Below are 13646 nucleotides of genomic sequence, written 5' to 3'. Positions count from 1 at the left end.
TTTTTTCCTTACTGTCCCTAAATAATTACTGTAATTTGCACTGAAAAGCACTTGCAACTAGACTTTACAGACAATCTGAAGTTGAAGTTAAGCATCTAGCATGCTATATATGCACACTATATATAACACATTATATAAACAAACAACAATTCATCATACTAAATAAAGATTTTGGGGTTTTTTGGATTCTGGTGTGTGTATGTATAGATGGAATCTAATACGAACTACAAACTGAATATACTCCTGGACTAGATAACTTTGCACTATTTAAAGGACTTTGCAATGGTGCATAAATTTCAGACTTGGAATTTGCAAAGGTTAGGATGAACCAATATTCGATCACCACTAGCATAGAACAAGATGATCTCAGCAAGCAAGTAAAGAACAGAAAAGGCAAACAGGCTGTGGGAGTAAAATAATCAGGAATATGTGCTAAAATACACAGCTCTTCATGTCTAGGTCACTGGGTAAAGTCTGATCTCGGTTAGCAGCAAACAACTGATGGATATTAAGTGCCTCTGTGAGTTGCATCTTATTCCAGTTCCTTGTATACATGTGTTCACATCGCAGACACAATCCGCCAATAACTGACATCCTTATTGACATCACAGAGAAACTGAATAACCCTTTCAATCTCAGTGGTCCCAGTTCAGTGTAAAGACATATTGGTGGGACACTCTGGGAACACTTTCACTGCTGTCATCTGAGCTGTGGCTGAACAATTGAGAATGACTGTTCAATCTTGGTAATTCAGTAACTTCCACAAATGTGATGATGTTGGGGAGGAAGAGGCAGGTAGAGGCAAGAACCAAATTAGGTTGAAAGGGCTTACAAGAAAAGGTGATCGTATTAAGACTCATTTATTGGAGATTGAAAAGTCAGGATATATAAACTTGAGTATCTGTATAACAGTGATAGTTTAGCTGAGCGCAAAGAAGAAAACAACAATGTATCAACATTGAATCTATGTGGAACAAAGGCTGTCCTGAATTAACAAAATTTATGGAGATAAATACAAAATGATCTCTTTGGAAAAACCAATAGTCAACCAAATAAGTGAAGGGTCTGAGCAGGCTGATCAGAATGTTCAAGACAGTTTGGTTGTACAACATCAACAAAATCCTCTAATGGAGTGGGTAAGACAGTTGAATTGAAGACCAGAGTAAACAAATTTCCCCTTGCTTCAAGAATAGAGGGATCTAGGAATTAGGCAAGTCAAGTGAACTGAAGACCACAAGAGTTACCACAGTAAGCAAGTTTCAGACAGGCTCCAAGCAGGGACATGCACTATAGATCTAAGACTTTAGTTAATCAAGGCTGGTAATGATGCACTTCTTCATTGTGACTCCTTTCTGCTTGCTCTGAGACAGAACGTTTATCTAAACTTCAGAAAGTGCCAGTGCTTGCTGAGATTATTTTCCTTTCTTTCAATAGATACACACAGTCTTTACTCTAGGAGCAGTGTCTTGCACTCCAGTTTAATTCCAAACTACTGGAAGGCTAACTCAGTACACTGCAATAGCCCCATCTAAATGTCAGGTACCCACAAAATGTGAAAAAGTAGGAACAATAGAGCTAGGCTGGGGATGGGTAGGGGGATACTATTCTACAGTAAGAGGTCTGGAGGAGAGGAGTTAGCTGAAGTAGGACCTCAACTCAGTGAGTTTGCACATTAGAATTTAACTAGAAATCAGTGAGACAGAAATTGAAGAAAGGTCTCCTGAGCTTCTTTTGAGTGTACATATTTCAGATTAAAACATCTAGTTGAACAGATTTGCTGCTATCTCGATAACCAGATTTCTGGTCAATCTTATGTTCATCATTCACTCTTTTCAGGTAGTTTTTTGAGAATTTATAATAGTATTTTATATATATATATATATATATATATATATATATATATATATATAGATATATATATATATATATATATATATAAACTTTGCACAAAGCACTCTGCAAAAAATGCTTAATCCATCCAGAGCATCCCACGAGAAAAATTTTATCCTCATTTTACAGATGAGGAAACCAAGGTAAAGTGGTTATGCAACTAGTTCAAGGCCACACAGTCAGAGCCAGTGCTGGGATTAACAACTCAGAAGATCTCTGGTCCCTAACCCCTGCACTCATTCAAGTAGATCACACCTCCCTAGACAAAGAAGATCTAAATTTACTGCATTTAAAAAAAAATATGTAGGCCAAGGTTTTCAAAAGTGACTAGCGATTGTGTGTGCCCAAATTGAGACTTCTTAAAGGAGACAGATATTCAGAGGTGGGTGCTTAGCACTTTCTGAAAAATCAGGCCCCTTTAAGGTGTCAAGTCAGGCACACAAAATCAGTCACTCTCGAATATATTGGCCTTCTTGTATTACGTTTGCTACCTATGTTTTCTTTTCACGTACTGTATATGCTAATGTAAATAAGTCTTCTACTGTTTGTTTACAACCAGTGAGTGCACTGCTGCTTTAAAGGTTAGTGCCAACATGAAAGCTTCGCCTTTGATGAATGCTGAAGAAAGAAAGGCATTACAGGAATTTATCCACGATGAGCATGTCCAGCACTTAGTGGATACACTGAATAAGTATCAGTGGCAGTGAAATGTGAAGATGACCTAAATTGTCAGGGACTAACCAGAACTCATGGGAATGTCATTAGTGGCATCTGCGGAGTCAGAACACTAGTTTCAAAGGCAGCCAAGCAGCTTCTGATCATGCCAGTTACAAACACTGATCTGGCAGAGACAAAAAACATTTCTCAAAGCAACCAGAGACTTTAAAATCCAATGGCTTCTTGAAGTGTAATTCTTTGTTCATTCACATTGTTTTCTTAAATCTGAAGAAAAAAAAACTAAAAGAGAAAATATCCCTGCTTTCCGTCACTTCTACCTTTAGAAATATGAATTATTATGAAAGGAGGAAGCGCAATGAACTGTGTCAGCACATGACTATGTAAATATACCCAACTCAATCAGAATGAGATGTTGTGTTTTACCTAGCTAGCTAGTACTTATATTGCATTCTTCTCCAAAGCATCTGAGGACACTACAATATTATCAATGCAAAGCATACGGACCATTCTATGGTGCTGCCCAGTTTAATTTCTTCCTTTTCAACGCATTATATAATTAATCTAATTAACCACTGCATCTAGGGAACTTGACCTTAACCTAAACAAAAGTCCTAAGAATTACATTAGACCTAAATTACTGCTCTTCACTTTTGCCAACTGCCTGAATTTCTCTCAGGGTACATGTGGTAAATAAAAACCACCAAATTTACAAGGACTGAGACCAGCCAACCAGGCTCAAATATTACGGACTTTTGCTTTGAAAAAAATCCTCTAAAGCTATAACTCTGGGAAATGCTGGAATACCTGACTGAAGACCAAGGGCTTCAAATGTTTAATTTGTTCAGAAATAGAATAGTGTTCAAAATAATAACTTTTATTGGTGCTGGTTTTTGGAATTACATGCTGTGCTGTTGCCATCACATTAAGTTTTTTTCTTATTTACTGACAAATTCTCCGTAACCGACTGACAGCTGCTATTATTATTGTCTTCTGGTGTCAATGTCTGCAGAGTTCCAGAAAGGAAATGAGTCTATAGCAATGCAAACAAGCTGGAAGGAGCAAGGAACCTAGAAGAATAAAATGTCTTTTCTGGGAAAAATTTAAAAAGGGGAGAAAACCTACAGGAGCTCTGAACTGACAAAGATATAAATTGCTGAGTGGTGGTTGCACTGCAGCTGTGCCTAGCCTATTTTGACCATTCCTACAAAAAAAAGATGCCTCAAAGAACCTCTCAATACTATTTTATGCCCAAACCGCTCAAACGTGGATGTACACATTTAGAATCTAACTGCATAATTAGGCCCTTTAAGAGAAGTGGCCTGTTTTCAGAAATGCAGAACACCTGAAAACTGCATAGAATTCAACAGGGTAGGTACTCAGCATCTTTCAAACTCACATCACTTTTACTTAGGTGCTGAACTATAGATTTATCTTCAGGCACCTAAGTTTGAAGATTTCATTCTGTGGGTTTGGGTTCCTTGTGAACAAACTTTCTGTGCCTGCATCCCAGCTGAACACCCATATCTGACATAAGCAACTTAAATAGTTTTGTTTGACATGATCTATGTATCTTATTTATTTACCTTACAGCAATAGCATCAAGTTTTATAGTGATGCCATCAATCTTTTAGCAATACTTGATTACAGAGTGCAAATGCAGCATGTTGATCCATCTGATTAATATATTGCAGTACCTTTGCCATTCCTTTATAAATTAAATCTATAATAAAAAAGGCAGCTATTATCTCAGCTGAAGAAGATAACGTCCATTCCTCCCAAGAGACAGAAAGATGTTTAATATTTAAAGTCATGGTGGGAAATCATATATAATTTACTCTTCTTGGGCCAGATTCTCCATTGCCCTGCACCTTTTAGTCATTTGCATCAATGCAAAAGAGATGCAAATTGCTACTGTTTTTAATGTATATCCATTTTCTACTAACTTTTCACTGCTGTAAATGACTACACAGGGTTCAATGATGCAAAGGAGAATCTGACCACTTAAGTCTGCAAAATTGGGCTAGGGATCTCACAAGAGCAGGCTTTTTCATGGTCTTTTCCTGCTGTTCTTGAATTTTTGTTCTTGATTCTATAGTATAGTAATTCAGATTTTATAGTTTGATTCCATACATAGGCAATGCTATGGTGAAAGGGTTATCTTCCCAAGCACATTCCCTCATTAATAACTCAGAAGGCCTAATGAGGGAAAATGTAACCCTAATAAACAAACACAAAATGCAACCTAGCAGTCTATCAAACTTGGTGTGCATGTCCAGAAATCCAAAATATTTCCCAGAATTAGCTGAAAATGTCCATTTAACACCTTGAGAATTTTTAATACCCTTTTCAATTTTCTGATAATTTAAGCAGCCTACAGTTTGCAGATAAAACAAGAAGATAACATATTACTTACATCGTTCTGATCATCTTTTGCATTGTAATAGATGATTTCATTATTCTGCATGGAAAAAAAGAAAAGAAAAATCATTCCATTAATTGAAAAATGATGATGAATACAGAGGTCCACGACCTAAAGTAAACTTGAATATATACATTTAAGGGTTGATCCTGAATTTTGTGAACACCCCTGTTAATTTCCAGCAAGATCAGGCCCTTCCTTAGTTTTGTCTTCTTTGTGAACCAACAGATACAACAGAGAAATGTCATTTATTTAGCACTCCTTTCCTGAAAATTTATAAAAGGTATATCAACAACAACTTGAAGAGTATAAGCTATGGTGGGGAGAAAACCTGCTAATGGAAGACTTATGAGAGCTATTTGTTTTAAAGATAGATGAAGAATTCACCACCTAAAGAGATAATATATGCAACAAAACAACCTATCAGGCAATAGACATGATAACTCACTAACTTTACAAAGGTAAGTGGGTTATTAAGTCTTTCTTGCAGAGATTTCATTCTTCATGTTGGGTAGTAAAAATAAGCCCTGGGACTAGGCATCAGAAGGACAATCTAATTGTTGTGGCATATAACAGAATGTAATGCTCCAGTGGATGAATTGTAACATTCTAAATCTAACAGAGCCGTGAACTAACGTAACGTTAACTAATGCTACAATATCATTCTGAATCTTGATTTACTGATTTCTTGAGAGGGTTAAAAATTGGGAAATTTTACCATAAAAAAAATCAGTTATTTCTGTGGTACATCTATCAGTCCTGAAGAATTCTGTAATGTGGACATTGCTCACCAATACACTGTGTCTGCTTAAGTATTTTGCTTGTATCAGAGCCTAAATAACAAGGCAATCATTATTGCCAAAGATCAACCTCCAAACATATTGTCATTTGTATTTTTAATCCTATTTATATTAAATAACCAATTTTACAAGTATATATTTGAACTCTTACTCTCTCAGCTTTCTTTCATGCAATAATTGATAACTAAGTGAAACAGTAGCCCAAGACTGGGCTCACAAAACTGGGTGACTGGGCAACAAAATGGCAGATGAAATTCAGTCTTGATAAATGCAAAATACTGCACATTGGAAAACATAATCCCAACTATACATATAGAATGATGGGGTCTAAATTAGCCTGTTACCACTTAAGAAAAAGATCTTGGAGTCACTGTGGATAGTTCTCTGATAACATCCACTCAGTGGGGACGGATAGCTCAGTAGTTTGAGCATTGGCATACTAAACCCAACGTTGTGAGTTCAATCCATTTAGGGATCTGGGGCAAAAATCTGTGAGGGATGGTACTTGGTCCTGCTGTGAAGGCAGGGGACTGGACTGGACTCAATGACCTTTCAAGGTCCCTTCTACTTCTATGAGACAGGTATATCTCCCTATTGAAAAAAAAAAAGTGGCAGTCAAAAAGGTTAACAATGTTGGGAATTATTAGGATCAATAACAAGACAGAAAATATCACATTGCCTCTATATAAATTCATGGTATGCCCACATCTTGAATACTGCATGCAGATATGGTTTCCACATCTCAAAATATATGTATATATAGGAATTGGAAAAGGTTCAGAAAAGGACAACAAAATGATTAGAATTAGGGAAAAGCTTTCATACGAGAAGAGATTAATAAGACAAGGACTTATCAGCTTAGAAAAGAGACTACTAAAGGGGGCATGACAGAGGTCTATAAAATCATGATTGACGTGGAGAAAGTAAATAAGGAAGTGTTATTTACGCCTTCTCATAACACACTAGGGGTCACCAAATTAAATTAATAGGCAGCAGGTTTAAAACAAACACAAGGAATTATTTCTTCACACAACACACAGTGAACCTGTGGAACTCCTTGCTAGAGGATGTTGTGAAGGCAAAGACTACAACAGGGTTCAAAAAAGAACTACGTAAGTTCACAGAGAATAGGCCCATAAATGGCTATTAGCTGAATTCAAAACCATGCTCTGAAGTGTTCCCTACTCTCTGATTGCCAGAATGGGCAACACGAGATGGATCACTTGATGATTACCTGTTCTGTTCATTCCCTCTGAAGCACCTGGCATTGGCAACTGTTGGAGGACAGGTGGACCAATTGATCTTACACACTACGGCCGTTATGTTCTTATATAAACCAAGTATATTTCTACATCAATGGTTCTTTTACAGAAATGTATTTTTATATATATATAAAGTGTATGAAAAGAACTAAAATGCAAACCCTTATTCACAAGCATACATCTTATTCATATGAGTAACCCAGCCTATTCACATGAGTGAAAATTTGCAGAACCTGGAATCTAAAAGGAAGAAAGATACACCTTTTCCCTCATATAAATATAACATGCGAGATTCATTTGAAGAGGACTAACTGTGAGTACAGCAATTCTGAAGTTCTAGGCTAAACACAATTTTTGATGATAATAAAGTCACCGTGCTTTGTGTACTTGGATGAAGCCATTTCACGGCACTTTTGCCATCTCTCAAATAGAGATAATGATACTACACAAACTAGAGAAATGCAACACAGATAGAGCTACTATAAGGGGGTGCAAAACTCACAGCTCATCACATGCACAGATATATGAGGAAATTCCTTTTACCATTGGAAATCAAAGCTAATTATGAGTATGTTGATCGTTTTCTGGCTATGCCAGAACGAGGACAGGAGACACTGGATGTGGTTTAATTAGGCCACAACATTATTTCAAAACTGCATAATCATTTACATCTTTGAAGACCTTAGTCATTCAGGAGCCAACTTAGTGATCAACATTACCCAAAAGAGCCACAGTAGTGGGAATCCATTGTTTTATTTATGTCTCTCTCTCGCTGTATATAATTATTCTCTCAGCAAAATGACTGAGCAAGTATTATTTTATCAACTACAACTGTAAAAGCATCCTGATTGGTTAATAACTTAGACTGGTTAATAATTAAATCAAACAGTGTTTTAATTATTATGTGCTGCAAAGAGCCACAAGAGACACATTAAAGATCCACTTGTGGCTTGTGAGCCTCAGTCGGAGTATCATTATTTTTTATATACCCCAGTTATAGGGTATAGGTTGTCAACCCTCCCTCAGCCAACCCACTGCTGGGACCTTGCAACCTCAAATGAGAGCTGGAGGTGGGGGCTATAAAAGAGCAGGGAGTTGACTTCCTGACATACTAGTCATAGGAGCGCCAACCCCGTTTCTGCTCCTTTAGAGAACACATTCTTGAAATCCTTTACCAATCCATTTTATCTGATAACTGTATCCCTTCCCTATGGAGTACCTGTGCTGGACATTCACCCCACACTTATATAATGAGCTGGGACATCACAGCCTAACCCACATTTCACCATTCATCCCAACTAAGCCCTCAACTTGCTGTGGGGAAAAAGAACACCCTTCCCTGCCCCCTTTGTCTTGTCCAATACGGCAGCGAGGAAAGTAATTTCTTCCCAGCCCACTAAGACAGGAGCGATGACATGTAATGCTCACACTGGATCATGACAAACCTGGTCCCATGGGTGGGATGTGTGTGCTACTCAGCCTGCTCAAGGGAAAAGGGCGCTTTTCCTGAACCAGTGTGGACTTCAATAGTCTTCCCTCTCTTCCGGTCACCTGAGGAGGGATGGGTCAGCATCCCCACACTGACCTGGGCTGAAGCTGCCACAAGTCTCTCTCTAGCCCTTAATGGGGAACAAGTTATCCAACAAGCTACACAACATCCTCCAACATTTAATGTGCTGTGAGGTCAGTCTCATAACCTGATGGTTCCAAAATAGGAGGTAGTTTAGCACGTAGTTTGTGCAGAGTTGAAAGAAGCAGAAGTTCTTCTTCGAGTGATTGCTCATATCCATTCCAGGTAGGTGTACGCACCGCGCGTGCACATTTGCCGGAAACTTTTTACCTTAGCAACTCCTGTGGGCCAGCAGGTCGCCCCCTAGAGTGGCGCCACTATGGCACTAGATATATACCCCTGCCGGCCCGCCCGCTCCTCAGTTCCTTCTTACCGCCATGTCGGTTGCTGGAACTATGGAGTGCGGCTTGCTGTCCTCCACGTACCTAGCTCTCCTGTACTCTGTTCATAGTCATAGTTGTAAATAGTTCATAGATAGTTTGATAGTATATTAGTTAGTTGTGTATTACATATAGTTGTTTAACTTGTTTGCGGGTGGGCCGTTGCCCTTCCCGGCGCCCGGCACCGGGCTCATGCCTGGCTCGCCGGGCTTGGCATGCAAGAAGCCGATGCCGACTAGTGATCCCCACAACGCGTGCCTCAAGTGCCTGGGGGAATCACACATAAGTGAGAAGTGCCGTATATGCAAGGGGTTTAAGCCTCTCACAAAGAAGGAGAGGGCTCAAAGACTCCGCGCTCTCCTAATGGAAGCGGCACTGACTCCAGCACCGGCGGCGCAGCCGGTCACTTCTACTCCGGCACCGGACCGCGCCGGCACCGGCAAGACTCCCCGGCACCGACCATCCCCGGCACCGGGAGCAGATCCACGACCCTCGGCGTCTGCAACACCATCGAGGCAGGCCCAAGTGGAACGCCCGGCACTTACCTTGGCCGCGGCACCGTCTGCAGGGCTGCTGCCAACTCCGGGTCCGGAAGGTCCGTCGAGTCCAGCCCCTCCTAACTCCCCCTTGAGATCAGGGGTCGAGCTGTTAGTCCCATCTACGTCGGAGACCTTTGCCTTGGCACGGGACTTGATAGCGCTAACGGAGCCATCGCAGCCTCAGACGGCACCCCCGGGACGGGTAACCTCCAGAGGCAAACCAATGCTAAGAGCGCTGTCCTCAGAGTCCCGGCACCGATTGCCCCGGAGACGTGAACGCTCGTGGCACCGCTCGCAGTCCCGGTACCGGTCGCACTCGCGGTACCGATCAGTATCTGCACGGTCCCGGTCTGGCTCCTCTTACCGCCGGCACCAAGACTCTAGGAGCTGTTCACCTCAACGTTCGGCTCCGCGGTCGACCTCCCGGCACCGAGCCGGTGGTAGGTCCCGATCCCGGTCGACCTCCCAGCACCGCGTCGGTGGCAGGTCCCGGTCCCCACTGCAATCCCGGCACCGCGCTGATCGAAGATCGCGGTCCCGCTCCCGGCACCGGCTACCACGCCGTTCCCGGGCCCGATCCCGGCACCGGCTACCACGCCGTTCCCCGGGCCCGATCCCGGCACCGATGCGGGTCGCGGCACCAATCCTCGGCACCGAGGACAGCGTCGGAGTCGGCATACAGAGACGCCTATCAAACAGGCTCAGCGCCTCTGTGGCCTTCCAGGGAACCATCTGTGTCCTCTCAGGCGGACAGCGCCTATGCCTTCGGCCAGGACAGACACTCGGCCTTATTTCAGGACCCTCCACCACAGGAACGAGGGCCTCAACAGTGGGGGTTTTGGACCCCATGGGCGTATCGCCAAGCCCAGGGTCCACAACACATTACCCCCTGCCCTGCGGCGGAACGCAGGCCACCGGAGGCGACGGTGTCTAGACCTGCTCCCTCCCCGGAAGCAGACGGCAGGTCCAGCCACCAGGACCCAGAGCTCCCTCCAGTGACGGAGGTGCAGCCCCAGATAGAACCCCCCGTGGACACTCAGTTGCCGGGGGTTTCCTTGTCGTCTTCACCAGATGAGGCAGTGGCGGGTACCTCGTCCTCCAGCCCTCCCCCACTAGATCTTAGGGCACACCAGGACCTCCTCCGACGTGTGGCACAGAACCTGGACTTACAAGCAGAGGAGGTCTCTGAAATCGAGGACCCGGTGCTGAGCATCCTCTCCGCCGATGCGCCCACCAGAGTGGCCCTGCCCTTTATCAAAACTATCCAGGCCAGCACAGCTACTATCTGGCAGTCACCGGTCTCCATCCCTCTGACCGCTCGAGGGGTGGAAAGGAAGTACATGGCCCCCTCGAAGGGCCATGAATACCTGTACATTCACCCGACACCCTGCTCACTTGTGGTCCAGTCGGTGAACGACAGGGAGCGCCATGGTCCAGAGGCCCCAGCGCCCAAGTTGAAGGAGGCAAGACGGATGGACCTCCTGGACCGCAAGGTCTATTCGGCGGGGGCGCTACAGCTCAGGGTCTCGAATCAGCAGGCCCTCCTTAGCCGCTACTCCTTCAACTCGTGGGTAGCGGCGGGGAAATTCGCAGAGCTGTTACCACAGGACGCCCGCCAGGCGTTTACCACCATCCTGGATGAGGGCAAGAAAGTAGCGAGGACATCGCTACAAGCCTCTTTAGATGCTGCGGACTCGGCTGCTCGGACCCTTGCCTCGGGGCTCACGATGCGCCGAATTTCCTGGCTGCAGGTCTCTGGCCTTCCACCGGAGCTCCAATATACTATCCAGGACCTCCCCTTCGAAGGCCAGGGCCTGTTTTCCGCCAAAACAGACCCCAGACTAAAGGACCTTAAGGACAATAGGGGCATAATACGGTCGCTGGGGATGCAGACGCCTGCGACACAGCGCAGGCCATTCCGGCAGCAGAACCAACAGCAGCAGCGTCGGCCGTATCCTCAGTTCCGTCCGCGGCAGGACCTCACTAGGCGCCGCGGCAGGAACAACCGACGCAGACAGTCAGGTGGCCAAACGGGGCAGAACCAAGGCTCCGCCAAGGCCCCTCTTGGACCTAAGTCTTCATTTTGAAGGTGCGCCCGAGGTGCGCAGTACCAGTTTCCCCTCCAGATCCTTCCCCGCAGTTTTCCAACCGTCTTTCTTTTTTCCTCCCAGCGTGGACCCAAATAACATCGGACCGTTGGGTCTTGCGTACGGTGCAGGCCGGTTATCGCCTGCAGTTTTCTTCGCCCCCCCCCCCACCCACCATCCTCGTCCCTCTTCAGGGATCCCTCTCACGAGCAATTCCTCCGTCAGGAGGTGCACACGCTCCTCATCAAGGGAGCCATATAGGAGGTTCCAGAGAGCGAGAAGGGCAAGGGGTTTTATTCCCGCTACTTTCTAATCCCCAAGTCCAAGGGCGGCCTCAGGTCCATCCTCGACCTGCGGGAGCTCAAGAAGTATATGGTGAAGTTGCGGTCCTCCTGTTTGGCCTCTCTACGGCCCCGAGGGTGTTCACGAAATGCATGGCAGTCGTCGTCGCACACCTTCCGCCAAAACAGACCCCAGACTAAAGGACCATGTTTTACATCAACAAGCAGGGCGGCACCAGGTCCTCTCCCCTATGTCTCGAGGCGATGCGTCTCTGGGAGTTTTGCATAGCCCATGCTGTTCACCTTTCCACCTCCTATCTCCCGGGAGTGCGGAACACTCTAGCGAACCGACTGAGCAGATCCTTCCGCTCGCACGAGTGGTTCCTCCGTCCAGACATCGCCCTCTCACTCTTCCAGAGGTGGGGTCGTCCCCGGATGGACCTCTTCGCGTCCAGGGAGAACAGGAAGTGTCGAGCATTCTGCTCCTTCCAGGGTCGGGAGCCAGGGTCTATAGCAGATGCCTTCCTGATCCCATGGGCAACCCACCTGTGTTACGCGTTCCCTCCCGTTCCGCTGATACACAGGGTTCTCCTAAAGGTGCGCAGAGACAGAGCTCGGGTGATTCTCATAGCTCCAGCATGGGCCAGACAACATTGGTACCCAATGTTGTTGGACCTCTCAGTAGCCAACCCAGTTGCCCTGCCCGTACATCGGGACCTGATCACCCAGGACCACAGCAGGCTCTGTCACCCGGACCTTCCGTCTCTGCACCTTACGGCATGGCTCCTGCGCGGTTGACAGGTTCCGAGCTACGCTGCTCTACCCCGGTTCGGGAGGTTCTCCTGGGCAGTAGAAAGCCTTCCACCAGGGCTACTTACTCAGCTAAGTGGAAGCGTTTCTCCTGTTGGTGTTCGGAGAAAGGTCTTCTCCCTATGGAGACTCCCATCACCACTATTCTAGACTACATCTGGTCCCTCAAGGCCCAGGGTCTGGCGTTGTCGTCCCTCCGGGTCCACCTAGCGGCCATCTCCGCGTTTCATCCTGGAGTGGACGAATGTTCCGTCTTCTCCCACCCTATAGTGGCGAGATTCCTGAAGGGACTGGAGCGTCTCTATCCACAGATCCGCCCTCCTGCCCCTTCATGGGATCTCAACCTGGTCCTAACTCGGCTCATGGGTCTTCCATTCGAGCCATTAGCTACTTGCTCCTTGCTCTATCTCTCGTGGAAGACCGCCTTCCTAGTGGCCATCACCTCAGCTAGATGGGTGTCAGAGCTACGGGCCCTCACAGTAGATCCCCCGTATACGGTCTTCCATAAAGACAAGGTGCAGCTGAGACCACACCCTGCCTTTCTTCCCAAGGTGGTCTCGGCTTTCCACATTAACCAGGAGATCTTCCTCCTCGTCTTTTTCCCAAAGCCCCATTCGTCCCGCAGGGAGCAACAGCTCCACTCGCTAGATGTCCGTCGGGCGCTAGCATTTTATGTCGACAGGACCAAACCGTTCCGCAAGTCCCCCCAGTTATTCGTGGCGGTAGCAGACCGGGTCAAGGGGCTACCGATTACCTCGCAGAGGATATCTTCCTGAGTTACCTCCTGCATCAGGACCTGCTACGACCTGGCCCACGTTCCGACGGGCCGTGTGACTGCTCACTCCACCAGAGCACAGGCATCATCGCTGGCTTTCCTTGCCCAAGTGCCAATCCAAGAGATTTGTAGGGCGGCGACCTGGTCATCGGTCC

The 13646-nt window shown here is 45.6% G+C and overlaps 1 protein-coding gene across 4 annotated transcripts in view; it reads right to left on the bottom strand.

Moving 5' to 3' along the window:
* The window catches only part of CACNA2D1 (calcium voltage-gated channel auxiliary subunit alpha2delta 1), a 613296-nt gene that overhangs the window by 328090 nt on the left and 271560 nt on the right, over nt 1-13646 (bottom strand). For all 4 annotated transcript variants that reach the window (XM_050936798.1, XM_050936799.1, XM_050936801.1 and 1 more), the window contains exon 4: nt 4982-5026. In XM_050936798.1, the coding sequence (XP_050792755.1) occupies nt 4982-5026 (45 nt within the window). The remainder of the gene's footprint in view (nt 1-4981; nt 5027-13646) is intronic.

Source organism: Gopherus flavomarginatus, chromosome 1, assembly GCF_025201925.1.
Source record: "Gopherus flavomarginatus isolate rGopFla2 chromosome 1, rGopFla2.mat.asm, whole genome shotgun sequence".
Taxonomy (NCBI): domain Eukaryota; kingdom Metazoa; phylum Chordata; order Testudines; family Testudinidae; genus Gopherus; species Gopherus flavomarginatus.
This window is presented reverse-complemented; position numbering and strand designations above follow the sequence as displayed.